The sequence below is a fragment of the Coregonus lavaretus genome (assembly GCF_964263955.1).
Source record: "Coregonus lavaretus genome assembly, chromosome: 15".
NCBI lineage: Eukaryota > Metazoa > Chordata > Actinopteri > Salmoniformes > Salmonidae > Coregonus > Coregonus lavaretus.
In genome coordinates, this window is record NC_140002.1 from 13,034,554 (window position 1) to 13,058,750 (window position 24,197).

At 41.3% G+C, this 24,197-nt stretch overlaps 1 protein-coding gene across 1 annotated transcript in view; it reads left to right on the forward strand.

Annotated features, from left to right (window-relative positions):
* Positions 1–5,997: 5,997 nt before the first annotated feature.
* The window catches only part of LOC311142620 (leucine-rich repeat-containing protein 75A-like), a gene marked incomplete at its 3' end in the record, with an annotated part of 49,359 nt that continues 31,159 nt past the window's right edge, over positions 5,998–24,197 (forward strand). The window contains exons 1-2 of the mRNA XM_084178281.1: positions 5,998–6,120; positions 7,750–7,878. Of these exons, the coding sequence (XP_084034407.1) occupies positions 6,043–6,120; positions 7,750–7,878 (207 nt within the window). The 5' untranslated portion in view covers positions 5,998–6,042. The remainder of the gene's footprint in view (positions 6,121–7,749; positions 7,879–24,197) is intronic.

A 24,197-nucleotide genomic window follows, 5' to 3' on the forward strand; every position in this document is an offset into this window, starting at 1 on the left:
CCTCTAATCAGTCTGACATCAATGCAAATGTAATCAAAAATCGAATCAAACACTTAATGAGACCCCATGAGCTCATGTTGCGCAACATTTCTTCAGGCTATGCAAATGCACGAGAAAACAGGGTGATGACCTCTACTAAAAGGACGAGGATCCCATCACCTTTCTATAGGCTAGGTCTACTATATTTATTTCTCAACGTTCCTAATATTAAGCACATTGCTTATCTTTACAACAGGAGTATAGCCTACCTGGCTGGCATGAAAATGAATCACGGGAAAAGCGTCCTCCATTCGCTATTTAAGTGCATAGATTACATGTATTTTTCCCGCTGCCCCTGTTTCGAGACAGGTGCATGATAATGGTCCATTCTAAATCAAAACAAATTTCACACATATGTAAAGACAAGATTAAATCAAGAATAGTCTGATGGGTGACAATATTAGCCTATCACTTGTGAATGATATATTATCACTTGTGAATGATGCCCAGCATAAGAAACAATGCCTTTTGTTTTGCAACTTTTTCGAATCATAGTCACACACCTCATGTAGCCTAGCCCATAGGTGTATATGTTTTGATAAGGTTTGTATCACAACTAAAGTGGCCAAATACCTTCTTAAAATTTAAGCACATTAATCCGCTTTACAAGGGGTGTAGAGCCTAACTGGCATACATAAGCAGCACGTGAGTTTCAAGTTTGGGGAAGATAACTTTCAACATAAAAATGTACTTTTATAATAAAAGCATTACATGCATAATCGTATTTGCGGTCACTTTTGATAATGGAACATTCGTGCTTATAGCCTACTGCCATGTGCACATTTCTGTGCTTACAATGTGAAGAAATAGCCTAATAGTTTATAAACATTTTAAGCTAAACGTTCTGATCTGTTGCATCAGCCACATTGTGTAAAAAAGGTTTTTTGATGCTAGTGGTTGTATTAATTTGGGATCGCATCCCACAACTGTCCGAGACTATGTTTAGAATATTTATTTCTCACACAGAATAGAAGAGGTTGCCTTTTGTACTATGGGGGATAGTAGATTGACATAGGCTAGTGCTTTTGCTGTTTGTTAGGCCTACTCATCTTGTTGGCTGACGAAAAGTAAATGTGGACAGTTCTTCCAATATCTTCAATATGCACCTCGGAATTGGATAAGGACGCGCGCAGTTGTGTCCCTGATGTGTCTGTCTTCACTTGTAGCCTGTGAGAAAGACCCGATCATGTGATGGAGAGCCATGTGAGTGAGAGGTGCTTCGGAGCTCGCAGCACTCAGGTAGAAGGGCACAATGCAGCACTCTGGGCCAAGGGCACAATGGCCACTGGCTGCAAAAGGCATGGATTTTTTTAGGGTGCATTACGGCCACACAAAGGGGATTATCAAGTGCTTGTCAAATTGTGAATGAGAGACTGAGTGTGTACAGCCTGCGCAAAAAACTAAGCAGAGCTCATGCCTTTCAAGCAACTCGCAAGTCGCATCATGCAGCCTAACAATGTATTACAAATCAAAACATATAGTCCAATGTTTGTAGAACAACTAAAGTTACATTAATAACTATAAATTAAGCATATAGGAGGACCTATTTCTTTGTTAACTGCTCAACACAGAATAGCCGCATGTGCGCACTCCCTCAAATGGTTTGGAGAAAATATCCTTTCTATTTTATTCAGCTTTGTTCAATTGTATTCTTCATACTATAAAATAATATAAAATAATGCCACGGAATTCTAAGCAAATCTTGTCTGCTAAATGAACTAGTGTAGCCCAAAGCCATTTGGCATAGCCAGATCAGGACAACTCAGAGTATGGTATTCTGTTCTTCTTTAGACCTGCTTCTTTAGACCTGTAGGCTATATTACATGGATTTATTAGACTTTTTTTTAAATGTAATGTTCCAAAGGTCTGCATCAGTGGCTGGAGATGCTAAATGTGTTTATGTTAATTAACGGTCAATTACCGTGAGACCGACAGTTATTCGCTTGACAATCACCAGCTGATGAAATTTTGTGATAAATGTAATGACACAGGGGAAAATCAACCCTGGCAAAATAAATGAGAGAGTATCTCAACCGAGCTACTCTCCTCCCACATAGAACAATCACTCACAAAGACAAGGGGACAAAGGGAACACTTATACACAGACTAATTAGGGGATGAGCACCAGGTGTGTGTGATTGACAAGACAAGACAAGTGGAGTGATGAGAATGGGAGCAGCAGTAGCTAGTAAGCCGGTGACGACGAACGCCGAAACCTGCCCGAACAAGGAGGGGAGGCAGCCTCGGCGGAAGTTGTGACAGTACCCCACTTTACGCGCAGCTCCAGCAGCGTGCCGACCCCGGACTCGGGGACGGCCAGGAGGACGCGGAGCAGGGCGCCCCGAATGGCGATGGTGGAAATCCTGCAACAGGGAGGGATCGAGGATGTCCCTCTCCGGGACCCAGCACCGTTCCTCCGGACCATACCCCTCCCACTCCACGAGGTACTGAAGGCCCCCCACCCGACCCCTCGAATCCAGGATGGAACGGACCGAGTACGCCAGGGCCCCCTCGATGTCCAGAGGAGGTGGAGGGACCTCCCGCACCTCAGACTCCTGGAGCGGACCAACCACCACCGGCCTGGGGAGACACATGAAATGAGGGGTTAATACGGTAATCAGGGGGAAGTAATAACCTGTATGTGACTTCGTTTATCCTCCTCAGGACTTTAAACGGCCCCACAAACTGCGGGCTCAGCTTCCGGCAGGGCAGGCGGAGGGGCAGATTCCGGGTCGAGAGCCAGACCCGATCCCCCAGTACGAAGACCGGGGCCTCCCTGCGGTGGCGGTCAGCGTTGGCCTTCTGACGACGCACAGTGCGCTGGAAGTGAACGTGGGCAGCGTCCCAAGTCTCCTCCGCGCGCCGAAACCAGTCATCCACCGCAGGAGCCTCGATCTGGCTCTGGTGCCACGGTGCCATAACCGGTTGGTAACCTAAAACACATTGGAAGGGCGTTAGGTTAGTGGAGGAGTGGCGGAGAGAGTTCTGGGCATATTCTGCCCATGGCAAGAACACCGACCACTCCCCCGGCCGGTCCTGGCAGTAGGTCCGCAGGAACCTACCCACATCTTGATTAACCCTTTCCACCTGCCCATTACTCTCGGGGTGGAATCCAGAGGTCAGGCTAACCGAGACCCCCAGACGTTCCATGAACGCCTTCCAGACCCTAGACGTGAACTGGGGACCTCGGTCGGACACTATATCCTCTGGTACCCCGTACTGCCGGAAGACGTGAGTAAACAGGGCCTCCGCAGTTTGTAGGGCCGTGGGGAGACAGAGGGCAGAGGAAGGAGGCGGCAGGACTTCGAAAAGCGGTCCACAACGACCAGGATGGTGGTGTTACTTTGGGAGAGGGGAAGATCAGTAAGAAAATCAATACTTAGATGAGACCATGGTCGTTGTGGAACTGGCCTGATGCTGGAGAAATACAGCTCCAGTAGGAGAAGGAATCCTTTACAGCGCGCTGCCGTCCCATCAAACGCCGGTAGCCAGGATATCTGGATCCCTCTGTGTGCTGGGGTGTATGTGGCTGGATCCGGTTGGCCAGCTGGTCTCGACAATTTGTGCACATAATTTGAGAGAAATAAGCTCTTTGTGCGTCATGGAACACACCTTCCACATCATTCATTATTTTCCATAGAAACCATAGCCCCTCCTTGAAGTCGAGGGCATTATCACTTTTATACAACGGGTTACCAACATATTGAAATAATGATTGACATGTTTTCATTAAAAACGTTATTTTTATGCTTTTATTCATACTATTTCATCCTTCCACAAGATATAGTCCCAACACAAATCTAGGGTTGCTAGCCAAGCTGGCTGTTCTAACTTTCTATGGACGCGACCCAGTCGTTCGTTCTAAATGTTCCCTTGCCATACTGGCTGGCAATGTTCTTATCCCTTGCTTGCTAGCTAGCCAACTACGGCTAACTTAGTCACATCAAACAGTGCAGGCAGAATAACAACAGTAGCTGCATTTGCATTTGTTTAAGCTGTTTAATAGTGACATTTACTTGGATACATCCATAACAATAAGCTAATGAGGCGCGATTTCACCTGGCATAGAAAATGTCTCTCTCGTCAGGACACTGTTGTTCAGAGGAGCTAGCCAACAACACAGCTAACACAATCACTTCAAACTGAAGCTGGAAAGACTGCAAACTAGCTGCACTTCATTTTGTTTGACCTTTTTTCAATTTACATTTCTTTGTATACATCCATAAAAATGATGCCAGCTGATTCATGATTTCGACTGGCTGAGAAACGCTGCCTGCCTGTCTGTCTCATCTCGACTCCCGAACCCTACACGTTCATTACTATGGGACAGCTGGAGATCGAATTTGAATATTGAAACAATGTTGCAAATGTCGGAGAGACAGACAGCAAGGCTTATACTTATCTCCGCTGTTGAAAACTAAATGTTAAAAGATGTCTAAAAGAAATGTGAGATCATGTCTAGATGATTTTTATAGTGGAGATCAAGTTTATAAAGTGCCTGGCTGGGCTGATGAGACAGTTGATTGCAAAGTCAGATGGGACAGAGTAAATAGGCATTTTAACGTCATAGATTTAGCCGGTGGTAACTTGTGGAATAGACACTGGCAGGAAAGCACTTTTAACCAATCAGCATTCAGGATTAGACCCACCTGTTGTATAATTAAGCATTAAGGCACGAGGGGGTGTGGTATAAGGCCAATATACAAAAATATACCACGGCTAAGGGCTGTTCTTATGCATGACGCAACGCGGAGTGCCTGGATACAGCCCTTAGCCGTGGTATATTGGCCATATACCGCAAACCCCCGAGGTGCCTTATTGCTATTATAAACTGGTTATCAACGTAATTAGAGCAGCAAAAATAAATGTTTTGTGATACCTGTGGTATACGGTCTGATATACCACGGCTGTCAGCCAATCAGCATTCAGGGCTTGAACCACCCAGTTTATAATTCCCTATAATGCACGGTATATTTGCAAAGGTAGAATTCAATGGCTATAGTTCATTCTTAGATGTTCTATGTTTGAGCTGTTTATGGGCCTAATTGACTCAACAACCAAAAAAACAAGTTTAGCTTTCTTAATGAACCAGAAAATCAATAGTTACTTCAAAGTTAGCTCATTGATCCTGCTTTGTAGAAGAAATCCATGCTGCCTATAGCAATTCCCAAAACCTACAAAGGTGTAGTTGTTCATAGCAAATAAAATAGATAAACCACTTTTGGAACAATGTGAAGGGGTATAGCCTAAATTGAATTGTCAAGGCTTGTATGAAGGCTACAGTCTGATCATCTTAAAATCACTCCCCCTCTCTCTCTCTTTTCTCCCACAACCTGCCTGGATGAGATTAATTCAATTTGGTTTTGCATATGGGCTTTGATGGCCTTTTCGATTTGCATCAGGTCTGGCTAGAAGTTTTTCCCCATTTGGCTGTTCTCTGTATTAATTGCGTGTGCTTGAATCTGTGGAACCGCTCGAGGAAATCAAGCGAACTCTTTATTTTTACGGTTCAAGTGGTTCAGTAGCCTATATTCTCTGGCTCACTGCGATTTGTGTACAGAGGTTGTGGAGCTTCGTCTGCCTGGTTATTTTTTATACAGTAGCCTATATGGACCGGATACTCGCATTCGGCATCTTTATTTTTCCATCTTGAGCCATGTTGGCTTTGCGCAGGCTAACTTTTTTGTGCATGGGTTCTTCACTCCTTCAAATGTGTTGTTTTTAGATTTCTATCATAATTATGAGTTGCCTCGCCACTCATGCTACGGGAGGTTGAGTGAGTAGCAAGTTAGCAGATGAATCGGTGTCCTATTCACAATTTTCCAACTCTGTTTACGATGCACAATGGGAACTAAACACACGAAGGGAGCCGCGTCGGACTCCGGCGGCTCTTGCTCATTGCTCAGCGCTTGGAGACGGACGCAGAGCTCGTTCAGGCAGCGGTCGTCGTGTGATCGGCAGGGACGCGGCGGGGCTCCTCCTCCCTACCAGAGACGCATCAGTATGATCCAGGAGGTGTTGGTGTTGGCTAGGGAGACAAGACAAGAGGACGCCACAGAGCTGCTGAAGACACTCCGACAAGTGAGTTGTGTGTGACATCAAAAATCATGTCAGAACCAATTATATCAAAAACAAGTTCCATGTGAACACACACAGGATGTTTGTGACATTGCTGTAGGTGCTTGATTTCGTGGAAATCTGTATGAGGTAAGTCCATTACTGACTCAGCTGGGACCCCTGGGAGGGTGTTACTACTTGGATTGTAAACTTGAAATTAGTGGAAGGTGCTTCATCTCTTCAACCCCCCACATATCTGGTTCGTATTCACTTGACTAGAAGGCAAACGGAAGAAAACCGACCACAACGGGGAGGGACTGCCTGAACTTTCCAATAACAGGCTTGTTTTTTTGTTTTTATTTGCAAAATGTTTTGCTACGTTTTGCACTAATGAATATGACCCTGATGTCGAGCCCATTGATATACCATGCCTCCCCCTCTCCTCTGCATAGCTACAATTCAATAGGTCCCAGAGAGTATTATTGAATGTATGCATTTTTCATAAATCCTGTTTAGCTCATTTACAGGGTTAACTCCCTCTAAGTAGACCTACAAGTATCTACTGCGTCATGTTTTCCTTCGCTTTGTGTCCCATGATGTCTGGTGCATTTTCATGCTAATATTAGCAGGCCAGCTGTAGAGCAGAGGCGTTGTTCCCTTTCAAATGGAGAATCCATTATGACGTGAATGCTGCTTGTCTCCGGGGACATCCCTGTGCACGTGCGCATTGCTAATCACTCAACTCTGCATCCCTTCAAGACACGTTCATGGGCCGGTTTCCCAGACACAGATTAAGGCTAGTCATGGCCTAAAAAACGTGCTCAATGCAGATTATCCATTAAAAGTGTTTCTTAGTCCACGACTACGCTTAATCCGTGTCCAGGAATCTGGCCCTCAATGTAGCCTACTGATTTACTTTCCCTGGGAGACAACATCTGCATCCCAATGGGCCATGGTCAAAAGTACTACACTATATAGGAAATGGGGTGCCATTTGGGACGCATTTTCAGTTGGAGATGGACAGTAATTTTGCTTGTAGATGTTCTCTCCCAGGGAAAGTAAATATGTAGGCTACATTTAGACACATCTCTTGATTTAGTTTTATTTTCTGTAGTTTTATTGAACAAATAGGACAGTGAGGGCAGACGTGTAAAGGTAGGAGAAATGCAAGTCAGAAGGGCAGTGGACTCCATCTTTTAACTACACTGTATTAAAACGTCCTCATTCTATTGTGTTTTTAATCAAGTGGCGAATCTTGACTTCCATTTAAGTCACATTTTCCTGTAGTCTCCCATTGACATCAATGTATGACTAAGTGAAAACTTAAAAATGCACTCCAGGATCTTAAACACAACAAATTCATAACATATAGTACAAATTGGATTAGCAAAATATCATCAGAATTGCAAAAAAATATAAAATTAATTTTATTTTTTGCAGGATATAGCATATTGTATGAAATGGATGAAGTAGTACACAATTTGATGACGTAGTACACATAAAACGTGGACCACTTTTGACTTGCGTGTACCACTTTAAAAACTACTGGCTGAAATTATACAAAAGTTAGAGAGTGCGTCTTTAAGTGGAAGTTAGGATTCGCCACCAAGTGAATTCAATATAATCAGTCAATCCTTTTTCCACTGGCTGTAGGATCTAGGCATGGAGTCCACGTCTCTGGACAATGTGCTGTACCGCTACGCCAGCTTCAGGAACCTGGTAGATCCTATCACCCACGACCTCATCATCCGCTTGGCCAAATACGTGACCTGCCCTAAGACGGTGGGACCATCTTTCTCTCCCTCTCTCACAATCTCTCCCTCCCTCACACACACACACACACACACACACACGGTGTATAACTGATGTTTGCTAAAGTCTGTCAGCAAAATTACATTTGGATGAGTGTGTTTATATAGCCTGAATGAATAATGTGTGTGTGATTGTGCATCCATCGAGTGTGTGCGCACGTGCGTGTGTTTTAGGATACAAGCAATAGGGGAAGTTCCCATCGGCAGTCAACTCCAATTTATCAACTTTAAATTGGATATGGCTGGAGCAGAGATTGAAATGTGCTCGCCGCAATTCTTGAGGGCTCTGTCACTGACATCACTGACTTACTCACAATTTTTTTTTCTTGATTTGTTATGTCGTATATGATGAATGGTGGTAATATTGCTGATGAACAAAAAGTCCGTTATGCTGCATCGTGTCAGAAGTTTTTATTCATACCACGAGGTTACAGCATAAATTCACAGACACGCGTTGCCTGGAGAACGCCTCCCAGATTGTTATGGCCGTTCTGTCGTCTCATCGTTTAACTCCTATTTATAAACAATGCAAAGGGAGGGGCTACTCCTCTTCTGGCCAATCACCAGTCTCCCCTCGGGCGTCACCCTCCAAGCGGCACATTTCAAATAACATCATAAAACATCCCCCCTTTGGCCTGAACAACCAACATTCCATTTCGTCATGAAAAACATTTAACAAAGGCATAATCTTCAGATACGATATTCCCCCCTTTCGAGACGAAATAAACGTCTCGAAAACAAACAGAATAAGATTATGACTATTAACCATTTATCTCATTGAATATTCTTAACCTTAAACCCAAAAACATTCTCCTCTAGAGTGTAAATACCTTTCTATGAAATACCTGTTTATGAAGTGTGAATACATTACTATGACCCATGAAGAAATCTCTATGGAGTATAAATACATTACTATGACATATGAACAACTGTTTATGAAGTATGAACACATTACTATGAATTATGAATAAATCTCTATGGAGTGTGAGAGCGAAAAACTGTCCAGCAGCCATCCATCCATATCAATCAAGACAGTAAAATTCTCTCACCGTCCCTCTGCCCCAGGCAACCACCGTCGGTACTCCAGATAACCTCATAACTCATGTAAATGCATTTGAAACTATGATGTAATTAAATACCCATGTAAACAAAATCCTATCCATAAATATCCACTCTCAGGCTGGTCAACCCATAGGACCTGAAAGGGAATCTCTCCCTGCTTAAACATTCTGTCCCTAACCCCATCGAAATAAACAAAAGCATCTACGATCCTCATCTGCATTCAATAACATCAAACATAATTCTACTAAAATCAATACCTAAGAATATGACACAATTATGTATTACACATCAAATATGTCTATATTTCATTGCAGACACTGGAATGTAGTCCACTACACTTCCTCTTCCTGTAGTGTCCTCTTCCAATGGACTTGTTGATGATGGAATCAGCCACACCATCCTTGTTTCCTCTCCTCCAGTCATATTGTCTTTGTTTGAGTATTCCAATCTCCACATGCTTCTCCCACATGCTTCTGGAATGACAAGAAAATAAACGACCAAACAGTATCTTTCCCAAAAAACACTTTCAAATTAAACCTCCATTTCACCTAAGAATTTAAAAATTCAAAAAATGATACATAAATGATGCATGAATCACATTATCCATTCCCCCCTTTGATTCATAAATCATACTAAAAATTATACTAATATTGAAAAAACAATTTGAAAAATCATCAAATAATCCAAAATGATATTTATCCCTCAGTTCCACTTGTCCATCTTTATCCAGATCAGGAACAGTCCACACCGGCATCTGAGTGTTGTCTCCAGGCACCACTTCTCCAACCTATCTCAATCTCATAACTTTCTCAAAAGTCAGTACAAACATCACACAGTGTTATCAAAGCTTAAACTACTAGAATCTGACCCATCACTGCCCCTACTGGCCTAATTGATCTTGCAACCAAATCCTTTCAAATGCATCCCTTACAATGCATCCATAACCCCAGTGATATTATCTGAACTATCTGGACTCACAGTAATACACTAATATTTATCAATATTATCTTCCCAAATGTTACACCATACCATGAATGAAGTCCCCCCTTCTCCCTTAAACTTATTCTTCAATGATAGGCTTGAAGACTATGACATGTCGCCATGTGTCTGCTAAATGACTAAAATGTAAATGCAATGTCACCCTTCCAACCCTAGATTTAGCTGTGTCCAATGCTATCCCTCTTATAATGGTAAAACCTCATATGGAAGCTTCAACGTTGACCTGTAACAACATCCTATCCCCATAGGGTAAGAATATACTCTATCATAATTTCCCCTTATCCTCTAAAATTCCCATAGTCACATTGTCAGTCAAAAGCTAATCTTTTAACCATCAAAGTCCTGCTCTTCTTACTACCTGATATATAAAAAGTAACCTATTATTTGTCATTACTACCCTTAAGGTCATGCTTATCCAAAGTTATCATCTAACATCCCAATCTGATCTTTCCATAAACATACCCCTTACCTCATATGTTTTATTAGAACAAACACAACTTTTAGCCCTCAATATTTCACCTGAATACTTCAGAGTTTGCAATTACCTGATTTTACTTTCTCTCTAACCAATGCTCATAGGGTAATCTTTTCACCCAAGAACACTTAAACCCTACTGTTTTGACAACTACATTATTTTATCTGTCAATGACTGTTGCCAATTCCACAGCTATGACAAAGCTCAAAACTGATCCACACCTGACAGAGGCTGCGCAACCGTCTAACAGGTTCGGGATGGAATTCCCAACAGACATGGACCCTCAAGATTCCCCACTGACTTTACAGAATGAGTTAATCTATCTCTAATTTCCACAACAGAGGAACGAGCAGCACTGATCAGATGCCCCCCCCCTCTGTCATCAAAATCAAAAGACCCCATACTGCAGCTTCCATGATGAATCTCTATTCTCCATTTCAGATTAATCTATATTGTTTCTATCTGCTCTATTTTAATCCTATTCGTAATAACCTAAACCCCTGAGTCTCTCTTGCTGCCTCCTTTAATTTCAAAAAAGTTGTTGTCATCCTTCCTACATTTGCTATTACCATCGTATCATTAATCCCTTCCAAAGTTACCATTAACGTCGTTGATTTAGTTGATGAATTAAAACCCTTAATTCCCTCTAGTGGGAAACTACCAACATCCTATTCGATTATTCCCTGTTGGAGTGACTACTGTACTAAACTTATCCTTAACTCCCTCTGTGACTGTGGAAAGTTTTACAGACTTCAAATCTTCCGTTATAAGCATCACCCTACAAATTACATAGCCCTTTAACCAATAATTCTTAACCAGAACAACTTCTAATGCTTGCACTAGATAAGTACACATATATTCTCCCTAACCTTTCTCGGTAACATTACGCAACATCAGTGAACAGTCCCTCCTAACCCTCTTCTAAACTATACCTCCTTTTACTCCTGGTCCTGATAACAATACTTATTCTCCATAATTATCTCTCCATATGAGAGAAACGTCCCCATCTTAAACCCTAATAAGTATTTTTCCCCCTAAAATTGGTGCTGTATTGGTTCCCTTATAATCAAATGCAATATGTTTATGACTTTAATACCTATCAATGTTGAAAGAGTTAAATTGCTTCTCCCTGTTGTTCTAATAGACTGAAGTGTTAATGTCCTTATTTACTCCTAGTTTTCCCATAAGACTTTGAACTCCTTCCTTGTACTTCCATCCATCCCCACTAGTGTCACTTTTTCCCCTTTTCAGTTCTACCTCTAAACTTTAAACCTCCTGATTATAACAAAATACACCTATAATGACCTTGATCTCCCTACTGGACAGTGTCATTCATTACTGTTCTCTCTCACTACTAACTTTAAAACTTAGCTTACTGTCTCAAAGTTCCTTCACCCCTAGTTCTCCTAACCTATTTTAATCTAATCTTTTCTCTCATAACATTTAAAACCTTTTCCCCTGACTTATTGACAAAATCTCTTACCACCAAATTTTTAGAATATGTGATTGGGAAAGTTCCCCACCTGCTTCTGACTCATTACACACAGACTTGGCAAAACCGACTAAACACCTTTTAGCCTAACCTCAAATCTCTTAGTGTAAGAATGTAACCCAGAATAAACAGTCACCCGTATTAAGTTTTTTCCCAGACAGATTGTCTAACAGGCAATCTAATACATTATCATCCTTCCTATGATATTTATCTTTTAAGCAAATGACTCCCCAAAAACCCTACTTCTTAAAATAGTCTCCCAGACAGTCAGTCGTCTAGTGTACCTCTGATTGAATACTTCAATTTACACCATGCATCTCTTCCCACAATGTCATTGTTATATTGTCTCTTTTAATTCCTATTTGACTTCTATAGCAGAGCTCAATTGATTCCCTAAGAGTATTTAAACTGTTTTACTACCTCAAATCCCTATCCTAACCTAATTAGTTTATTTTACAGAGTGATATGTTTAACCTCTTTAGACTGAACCCAGATAAGTTTTCCCCTATTCACTATCACTTCTAATGGTCGGTTGTTTTTACTTCAATTGTTAACTATTTCCTCTTCTTCTCTAATCGATGCTCTCAGCAGTGCACCCCTTCCGGATATTCTCGGCACTCTAGAATATTTAGTGTTCACCTGAAGCACCGGTGATCTTCACTTGCTCGTTGATCTTCCTCTGTTTCTTCTTCTCCAATTCTGTGTCTGTCCAGAAACTGACAGTCGATATGGAACATCTGGTCCCCCCTTGGTTGGTACAATTGCCTTTGATATTGTTCAGTTAAAGCTGTAACAGTGATTGTTGATTTGATTCACTCTGATTCTTCATAACCAACACTTCTTTTCTTCTTCTCCACCACCAGTTATAAGTTGTATTTGCTTGAGTTTTCTTCGTCCGGTTCTTCTCATCGTTGACATATCAGTATTCTTCAACCTTAGTTCCAAGTTCTGTCCTCGAAATATCATCTTCCATCATCTTCTTACTAGTGGGCTCTTCTTGACCTCAATGTGTTCTTCTTCAATTCTTGGGATTAAAAATGTTCTCCGCAGGTTTTCTCCTTGTCTCTTCTATATCTTCAGCGTCTCGAGCTGTTCCTCTAGCTCCCTTACCTCTCCCAAAGTCGTCTCTTCCTCCAGGCCTGATACGCCTCGGTCTATATCTCCTATTTCTTCTTTGCCAGTCATTGTAGGATAAAATCCTCTTGAACATACAACACCTTTAATCTCCAAATCTTCATCACTTTCTTCATCAGAACTCGAATCTCTTGTCTCCTTCGTTCAACTTTCATCAGAGATCAAGTCTCCAGTATCCTTCTTTCCTCTCTTGCCACTTCCTTCTGATCAGAGTCATATCCACCCATGACCTCTCTCAATCACTCATCTTCATCCTCCTCATCTCCTTAAGTTCCCAGACATCCCATTTTCTTCAGTCTTCTGAATTCATCTTCATCGTTGTTTCTGCTCGTATTCATCTTCATCTCTGATGCCATAATCACCCTGCTAGATGATCATTGTAAGCTGAGAATAAACATCCCTAAGCTCTACTTTTTAAACCTATCTTATCGCTGACATATTTTATCAATTTTTGTTTGAGAATGAAGGGCAACTTTTGTTTCACTTGCCGGATAACCTAGCAACACTTTAATTAAAGGATTACCCCTATTTCCACCCGTGAAATGACTCTCATAGTCCTGATATCTTTTTCCCCATTGTAACACCCTTTTATATTCCTTTATTGTGAACTATCTTATTCTAGACTGTATAAGTTATATAGGCTTCCCCCCTTAAATTATTAATATAACCCTAACAACCTTCAAAAAAAATAAAAAAAATAAAATTTTTTTTTTTTTTTTTTCTCCTCCCAAAAAAATTAAATAAAATAAAATATGAATATTAAAAACATTCAATTAAATGCCTTATTCAAAAACCCTTTAATTAAAAATAAAAACCCATTAAAAACTCAATTAAAAATTATGAATAATTTAAAACCAATTTTTTATTCCTATATCACCAATTTATCAATTAGTGTTGAGTATATTACCACAACCCATCAAATGCAAGTAAATGCAAGTTAGTAATCTTCAGACTAAAATACCCATAAACAAAGCCTAACCTTCAATACTACAATACTCCAATTCCCATAACCCCTTGCTCCATTAGCTCTAATTATCATAAATTTACAGAAGAATCCTCAATCCATCCTGGATTCCCAACACATCTGTAATTAAACCCCAGTGATGCACATAGCCTCCAAAATGCAATTTTTAATGAAATAGTATTTGCCAAGCCGATGTAAAATTGTCATAACATCACATATCTGGTTAGGATGATTTTGTGTACTAGCCTGATCCGATCCTCTCCTGCATCATGTGATGTCACGTCATGTGACGTCACCCCTCCTCTCTCTCGTCTCGCCATTCCATGTTCCTCTCATATTTCAAAAAACATCGAAACACACAAGATTTCAGCAGTTTATGCAATTAATCAAGTTATCCACATTCAATGCATTATACTTCGTCAACATATATTTAATTTATAAATTTAATAGGTCCCAAAACAAGTTTCATCTTAACCCACCGCCGTTTATAAACTTATAAGATTCGTGTTAAACTCTCCCTGGGCCTATTTGTTCCGTCGTCTGGGTTCCTCTGTCTCCCCCTGCAGTTTAACCAATGTGTTGTTTTGCAAAATCCCACGCATACGCAAATATCATTTACTAAATAGATCGCTCCAAACCATTTCATTTAATTTTAATCGTCTTATTTTAATTAATTATACTCCGTCAACATATATTCGATCTATAAATGTACTACATCTCGCCAAATAGTTTAACGTTCACATAACAGTTACTTTAACGATTTTAAAAGAGTCGTGTTCACCTCTCTCTTCCGGTAGCCCTTAAACCCCTGAAAAAGAAACCCCAAACAAACATATGACCTTACGCCACCATTTTGTTTCGTCAACCGCATGTCGTAGATTTAGGGCCGTAAACCAAACCGTGTCCTAATCTCGTGTCATAAACTCCCCTTTCTATAGTGTAGTGTCGCAAAATTAAACGCATGCGCATAACCATTCAAAAATACTTTTCACCGTGGAAGAAAGATTCTCTCTTCTCTCTCCCCAAACAGAAAGAATAACAGCCAGCTGTAACTTCCCATTTCCCCCTTATAGTCAAACAACATTTAACAGCGCTCACAAAACATACAACCTGACTTACAGACAGTGACAAATTTAAGAGACTTTAATCCATCGCAATGGAATCTCTAAGGATATCCGTTAGCATGTAGCACACAACACAATTAACCTGTAGCATTAGCCTTTAGCTTAGCCTAAGGTACACCATAGCATGATTCACACTTTAGCCTTACAAAGATTAGCCTGAACAACGATGTACCACGTGGCCTGAAACAATCAAGCCTTAGCTTCAGCCTCTAGCCAACTGTGGCCTACTAGCTATACCAATGAACACCCCGCACCGCGGCCCAATCATTTTCCATGATCATCAATAATCTCCTTCTAACTTTTTGTTGCCTTGAAAGATGAATCTCATATCAAGCGGTTATCCCCAAACCAATTTCCCGTCGACCAGAGGAGGAGTATAACATAGCTACAACCATTCACTTCATAATTCCCGCTTAAGAAATCAACCTGACCCAATACTAACTAAGTCTGGATTTGTAGCCCATTCATAAAGAATCGCCTCCTCGAGGTCTTTTCCAGATTCACGGTGCCCTAATTATGCAGACGTCTTCCAACCTTTATTCTCTACCAATCCATTGTCACCCGTTACCAATGAATTATACACGTTCAATACTTAAATCCTACCGTTTAATGCTCTAAATTCCAATTAACTGTCGTTTCCGATGAAATAAATTTAGCAGACTTCAGTCGACCAGCAACAAACACCACCTGAGGCCAGGTCATATGGAACATCCCCTCAATGTACACAAGTCATATCCAATCTAACAAACTCCGAAGCGGTAAGAACACACTCACCCTTTTTCGGCCATGCTTCAGAGAGAGTTAGGCCGGCGGTTGACTGAAACAAAGAGGAGACGCAAACCCATGCCCCACGTTGGGCGCCATTATGTCGTATATGATGAATGGTGGTAATATTGCTGATGAACAAAAAGTCTGTTATGCTGCATCGTGTCAGAAGTTTTTATTCATACCACGAGGTTACAGCATAAATTCACAGACACGCGTTGCCTGGAGAACGCCTCCCAGATTGTTATGGCCGTTCTGTCGTCTCATCGTTTAACTCCTATTTATAAACAATGCAAAGGGAGGGGCTACTCCTCTTCTGGCCAATCACCAGTCTCCCCTCGGGCGTCACCCTCCAAGCGGCACATTTCAAATAACATCATAAAACATCCCCCCTTTGGCCTGAACAACCAACATTCCATTTCGTCATGAAAAACATTTAACAAAGGCATAATCTTCAGATACGATAGTTACTTCACAAAAATTGCTGAGAATGTTTTAGTGTTCTAAGAGTGGTCACGTGAGCCATTTAGAAAATGGCCTCCAATCTCTGGTTGTTAATATAACAAGATGACAAGCCATAGAGGGTTGGGGTCAGACACACATGCTCGCAGAGACTGAACTATATAAACTCAGCAAAAAAAGAAACATCCTCTCACTGTCAACTGCGTTTATTTTCAGCAAACTTAACATGTGTAAATATTGGTATGAACATAACAAGATTCAACAACTGAGACATAAACTGAACAAGTTCCACAGACATGTGACTAACAGAAATTTTATAATGTGTCCCTGAACAAAGGGAGGTCAAAATCAAAAGTAACAGTCAGTATCTGGTGTGGCCACCAGCTGCATTAAGTACTGCAGAGCATCTCCTCCTCATGGACTGCACCAGATTTGCCAGTTCTTGCTGTGAGATGTTACCCCACTCTTCCACCAAGGAACCTGCAAGTTCCCGGACATTTCTGGGGGGAATGGTCCTAGCCCTCACCCTCCGATCCAACAGGTCCCAGAAGTGCTCAATGGGATTGAGATCCGGCCTCTTCGCTGGCCATGGCAGAACACTGACATTCCTGTCTTGCAGGAAATCACGCACAGAACGAGCAGTATGGCTGGTGGCATTGTCATGCTGGAGGGTCATGTCAGAATGAGCCTGCAGGAAGGGTACCACATGAGGGAGGAGGATGTCTTCCCTGTAACGCACAGCGTTGAGATTGCCTGCAATGACAACAAGCTCAGTCCGATGATCTGTGACACACCGCCCCAGACCATGACGGACCCTCCACCTCCAAATCGATGCCGCTCCAGAGTACAGGCCTCGGTGTAACGCTCATTCCTTAGACGATAAACGTGAATCCGACCATCATCCCTGGTGAGACAAAACCACGACTCGTCAGTGAAGAGCACTTTTTGGCAGTCCTGTCTGGTCCAGCGACGGTGGGTTTGTGCCTATAGGCAACGTTTTTGCCGGTGATGTCTGGTAAGGACCTGCCTTACAACAGGCCTACAAGCCCTCAGTCCAGCCTCTCTCAGCCTATTGCGGACAGTCTGAGCACTGATGGAGGGAAGGGCGTTCCTGGTGTAACTCGGGCAGTTGTTGTTGCCATCCTGTACCTGTCCCGCAGGTGTGACGTTCGGATGTACCAATCCTGTGCAGGTGTTGTTACACGTGGTCTGCCACTGCGAGGACGATCAACTGTCCGTCCTGTCTCCCTGTAGCGCTGTCTTAGGCGTCTCACAGTACGGACATTGCAATTTATTGCCCTGGCCACATCTGCATGTCCTCATGCCTCCTTGCAGCATGCCTAAGGCACGTTCACGCAGATGAGTATCTTTCTTTTGGTGTTTTTCAGAGTCAGTAGAAAGGCCTCTTTAGTGTCCTAAGTTTTCATAACTGTGACCTTAATTGCCTACCGTCTGTAAGCTGTTAGTGTCTTAAAACCGTTCCACAGGTGCATGTTCATTAATTGTTTATGGTTAATTGAACAAGCATGGGTTCCTTATTGATGTCACTTGTTAAATCCACTTCAATCAGTGTAGATGAATGGGAGGAGACAGGTTTTTAAAAAAGGGTGAATGGGCAAGACAAAATATTTAAGTGCCTTTGAACAGGTAGTAGGTGCCAGGCGCACCAGTTTTTGTGAAGAACTGCAACACTGCTGGGTTTTTCACGTTCAACAGTTTCAGAATGGTCCACCATCCAAAGGACATCTAGCCAACTTGACACAACTGTGGGAAGCATTGGAGTCAACATGGGCTAGCATCCCTGTGGAACGCTTTCATTGGTTTGCAACTCAATATTAGGAAGATGTTCTGAATGTTTTGTACACTCAGTGTAGAGACCCACTGCCTGAGGAACACTCTTTCTCTGTTTCTCTCTCTCGCTCTCTGTCTGTCTTTCGCTCTCTCTCAAATGCAGTCACACAAGCACATAGGAAGGGAAGGAAATTGCTTTCTTATGATTGAAATAGCATTGGTTGACAACGTTCATTTTGTATATTTGTGTGGTACCTTTCATTGCAGCTGTTGACGGACAAGGTCACTCACGTCTTTGTGTTGAGATGTATCGCTGTACACATTTATTTTACATGACAACTGCTGTGGTTTTGCTTTCATTGGTTTGCTCTGATAATTGCTTTCATTGGTTTGGTCTGATAATCGCCATGTGAATGGAGCAGGGAGAGAGGGCTGGGTTTGATATTGCTGCAGAGATGGCGCCTTGGTACTAACATCTGTTGCACTGATGTGCACACACACACACACACAAATACACCAGGGTTACTGTAAGGAAAATGTGGCGCTGGACATTTGACCGGAAGCATTTTCATTTACCGGACATTTAAGAAATGTATCGGATCCATATGCATTGATTGCGCAACATGATTAGGGCGTCCACCCACCGTGCTCAGAATGCCAGAAGTCACATTTCGTTTAGGGTAATTAATCTTAACAGAACATGCAACCCCGACGTGCGTCATTCTTACCGAATTCCGATGAGCAATTTGAAGATGTTAGAATACATAGGCGGCACGTGCATAAGGCTAGGGGAAGCTAAGCTCTCCCTAAAGTAAATTGAATTACCAAAATTATATAGCCTAAATAGCTTACTCCTGTCTATACCTAAATAAATAAAATCATTCAAAATAGGCTACTACACCTGAAAGCATGATTGTTTTAAATCGCATAGCCTACAGTCAGAAGGGCCCGCAATTTGAGCAGAGCGAGAGGCAAATGCCAAATAGATTATTGTTGAGTTATGACTGTCAGTGAAAAACAGAGAAACCCAGCCAGCCAGGCATATCGCAATATTTAAAAATACAATCACGGAAAAACTGTTTGGAAAGCAAAATGGCTATTGCTGTAGGCCTAAATAGAAGACAGTGAAAAGACTCCAATCTGTCTTTTAATTATCAAAATTCTCAACTTAATTGGCACCAGCAATGAACATCGGCCATATCCTCGGTGAGTGTGCATATTCATTGTCATTGGGTCAGTGCCACTTTTGCTTGTTTTGTATCCACTTTTTTGTAGGCCCGAGTAGGCTACCCTGTAATTTTTGTCATATTAAAAAATATCCTGCTTATGTCTCCAGTCATATAAAATGTAGTAGAATTGCATGAAATGTGTTTATGAAAGGCCAACATTTTCCTGTGATATAGCCTAGGCCTACTCTGCGTCACTACGCGCTGCATTGAACAGTCGTTTTTTTTTTACGAACAGCGATTGAGTTATATTATTAGCCTAAATTATACCTAACCAATCTAATCATCATATTAGGAATAGTAGGCTATCTTACATAAGTCTGCAAATGCGAGGATGCACCTTTATTATAAAGGTGCATTTTTACAGTGAAAATACTGTAGCTTTCCCAAACCTGAAACCCACAGAATAACTGTCCACATGTATTTTCCTCAGCCAACAAGACGAGAAACGAACAGAAAAATCACTAGCCTATGTCAATCTACTATACCCCATAGTAGAAAAGTGTATCTGTTCTATTGGTCAGCTTGTCGTTCTGTGCGAGTATGAAATAGCCTATTCCAAACAGACTCTGGGACAGTTGTGGGACGATAGATCCCAAATCCATCCAACCAGCAGGCCTATAGGCTACATGCAGAAAACTTTAAAAAGCAATTAGGCTCATGCAGCAGATCAGAACGCTTAGCTTAAAATGTTGATAAACTATTATTTATTCACATAATAAGCGCAACGATGCGCAGAAGGCTACGAATGAATGTTTGCTCCATAATGCAATTAGCGGGAAAACACCATTGTGAGTGGTTTCATGTGACAGAGATTAAAATATCCTTTCGAAATTTAGAAAGACGGAATATCAAAATATGCAATAACTAGCATGGGTTTCTAATATGACTAGGATTGTGCCTTTGGCTACTAGACAATGAAAGAAAGTTGATTTGAAAAACAATAGAATACGAGAGAAAATGGCTACTTGTTTCAATGGCATATGGAAGTCTTTATAAAAAGAATTGCCTGCAGGTTTGGTTAGATTTTGGCTAGGCTATTTTGAAGCAAGGTAAGACATGCCTCATAACATGTAAAACGTTCAGGATATGTCTCTTCAGCTCGTATGTAACATCTCCCGCCCATTGCAAAGTGGTGTGTGACAAGTTGAAGCCTGCCTAGTTGCCTATGCACTTGAATGGTATGAAAAAATGAATGGCGAATGGGAAGCGCGCTTCAATTTACCAGTTGAGAAAAAATATATAGTAGATCGTGTCCATTTGTATAATTTTCTATTTTTTTAACATTTACATTTACGTCATTTAGCAGACACTCTTATCCAGAGCGACTTACAAATTGCTGCATTCACCTTATAGCCAGTGGGATAACCACTTTACAATATGTATTTTTTTTATTTTGGGGGGGGGGGGGGAGGTGGGGTAAGGGGGGATAGAAGGATTACTTTATCCTATCCCAGGTATTCCTTAAAGAGGTGGGGTTTCAAGTGTCTCCGGAAGGTGTTGAGTGACTCCGCTGTCCTGGCGTCGTGAGGGAGCTTGTTCCACCATTGGGGTGCCAGAGCAGCGAACAGTTTTGACTGGGCTGAGCGGGAACTGTGCTTCCGCAGAGGTAGGGGGGCCAGCAGGCCAGAGGTGGATGAACGCAATGCCCTCGTTTGGGTGTAGGGACTGATCAGAGCCTGAAGGTACGGAGTTGCTGTTCCCCTCACAGCTCCGTAGGCAAGCACCATGGTCTTGTAGCAGATGCGAGCTTCAACTGGAAGCCAGTGGAGTGTGCGGAGTGTGCGGAGGAGCGGGGTGACGTGAAAGAACTTGGGAAGGTTGAACACCAGACGGGCTGCGGCATTCTGGATGAGTTGTAGGGGTTTAATGGCACAGGCAGGGAGCCCAGCCAACAGCGAGTTGCAGTAATCCAGACGGGAGATTACAAGTGCCTGGATTAGGACCTGTGCCGCTTCCTGTGTAAGGCAGGGTCGTACTCTCCGAATGTTGTAGAGCATGAACATACAGGATCGGGTCACCGCCTTGATGTTAGCGGAGAACGACAGGGTGTTGTACATGCCATTGCCTTTAGAATTGTTGCGCAATGATTGGGCTTGGTAAAGCGCTGTACCAACATATCTTGCGCTACAGTACATTGACATGTACTTCAATCAATGAATTGGCTAAAATGCATTATATCGCAATGCCATTTATTTTCTTCTCCCGGACAATTGACCTGCTCCAATTTTATTTCATTATTTATAAAATAAAATAAATTGGACAAAAGCCGGCTAACGGAAACACTGATGCACACACATGCGCGCAAACACACACACACACACACACACACACACACACACACACACACACACACACACACACACACACACACACACACACACACACACACACACAGACAGACGGAGCAAGCTAACCTCCATCCAAGCGAGATGTGTCATTTCCACTTGCTCCTTAACTGGACTAGCAAGGCTGTTGTTGATGCTGGAGCTAATGAACCTTACACACACACACACACACACACACACACACACACACACACACACACACACACACACACACACACACACACACACACACACACACACACAGACAGACAGACGGAGCAAGCTAACCTCCATCCAAGCGAGATGTGTCATTTCCACTAGCTCCTTAACTGGACTAGCAAGGCTGTTGTTGATGCTGGAGCTAATGAACCTTCCACACACACACACACACACACACACACACACACACACACACACACACACACACACACACACACACACACACACACACACACACACACACACACAGAGAGAGAGACACACACACACTATAAAATACTTTGTATGTGTGTAGTTGTAGCAGAATGGCAGATTCCTCTCCCTTCTTAATCAGAAAGGTCAGGGCTGAGAATAGCTTAGACAGACAGAGGTAGAGAGATAGTGGAATGGGATGGAAGCACTTCAATAGAGGCAGCACGCTCATTCAAACAACCTCTGACAGTGTTCTATCTGCAATAACTAAGAAATCAATCACTAGAGATGAACTCACCTTTATTGTATATTATTGTTTTTTGATAATATTTGTTTTGTTGTATGAACCACTCCTTAAAATAAGTTTTCCTCTCACAGGAAAATAAAGTTATATATTTTTTAGGGATTAGATCAGCTTTACTACTGCAGATAGATTGGCTTCTATCAATCTGCATAATTTCCAATCCCCCATATATGTTTGGTAAATATATAAAATCACCCCTCCCCTAAATGGAGTAAACTAATGGACAACAATACTTAGGCTTATACTTCCATATTGTACATACTATATACATTTTACAGACACATTATATTTTGCATTAGTTATCTTGTAATTTTTTTTATTTTTAGTCCCACCCTTCAGCTCCCCTTAACCCTTCCCATCTATCGCTGAACACCAACAAGTGTTGATTTCTATTTGCCATATATATTTCAACTGTGCTGTGATGTTTCACAAAAGTTCTGAACCTTTCTATTCTCGTAGTTTCTACAGATTGTAAATTAAATATATATATTTTTTGCTAAGAGTATTATTATATTATTGATCGATTGACTATGACTTTTCAAATCACCCAGCAGTGCTATTTGCAGAGTTAGCTTCAGGTAAATGTTGCAGTTCTTCAGCCATTCCTGAACCTGCGACCAAAAACAAGCTACATATGGGCAGTACCAAAACAAGTGATCTAATGATTGTCTCTTCGCAGCAAAATTTGCAGAGCTGGGATGGTTGTATCCCCCATATATATAAAATTATATTAGTTGCAAGAATTTTGTATAATAATTTAAATTGAAACCGGTGTTGTTTTGTGTATCAATTCATAAACCATGTGCCATGGAATCGGTACATCAAAAATCTCTTCCCAACTATTTTGCAACCCGAATGGCACAGCTGTACATTTTTTGTTCCTTAAATGAAACTGGTATACTTTTTTATTGATCACAATTTTCTTTAACCAGTTTTGGTCTTTAATGCAGGGCCAATAGACAAGTTCCTTTCCTGCTCCCCCTTCCACTTGCCTCTTCTATTTTTTGCGGAAATGCTGCAATTAGTTGGTTGTAATTTTAGGTAGAGCAGACATTTCCATATATTTTTGTTAGCTGCATTTGTGACATAACTCCACCAGTCCTATTTATGATCAAATGTACTAAGATTATACAGTTAAAACATTTTTGTCCAAAATATAAATATTTTTTTTATCAATTCGTATATTTGAGTTTAGCAATAATATTTGTTGTAATATTTGTTCTGTCTTTTCTGGTGGATTAGACTGAAATTTCTACCAAATTTCTATGGCTTGTTTTAAAAATAGCAATATTTTGGAGTTGATTTCATTTTCAAATAACCGACAGTAAGAGGTTATAATGCTTCAATATTTAATCATTTGTGCCCTCTGAATTCATATTCATTATATAAATAGGCCTGTTTAACTTGCCATTCCAAATAAAATAGAAAATGTTTTGTTCATATAATTTATAAAAACAAGTCATTAGGTGTAGGCAGGGCCAATAGGTAAACTGGGATATGACTAAAGAGTTAATCAGGGTGATTTTTATTTTTTTGTAAATAACTTTAACCTATTGTAGAAGAGATTCTCCAAAATGTCAATATTCCAGGCATTTATATATAAATTCCAGTGGTACTTTATCAAAAGCCTTTTCAAAGTCTGCTATGAATACCAGGCCTGGTTTCCCAGAATTTTTTATAGTGTTCTATTGTTTCCAATACTTGCCTTATATTATCTCCAATGTATCATCCATGTAAAAAGCTGTCTGATTAGG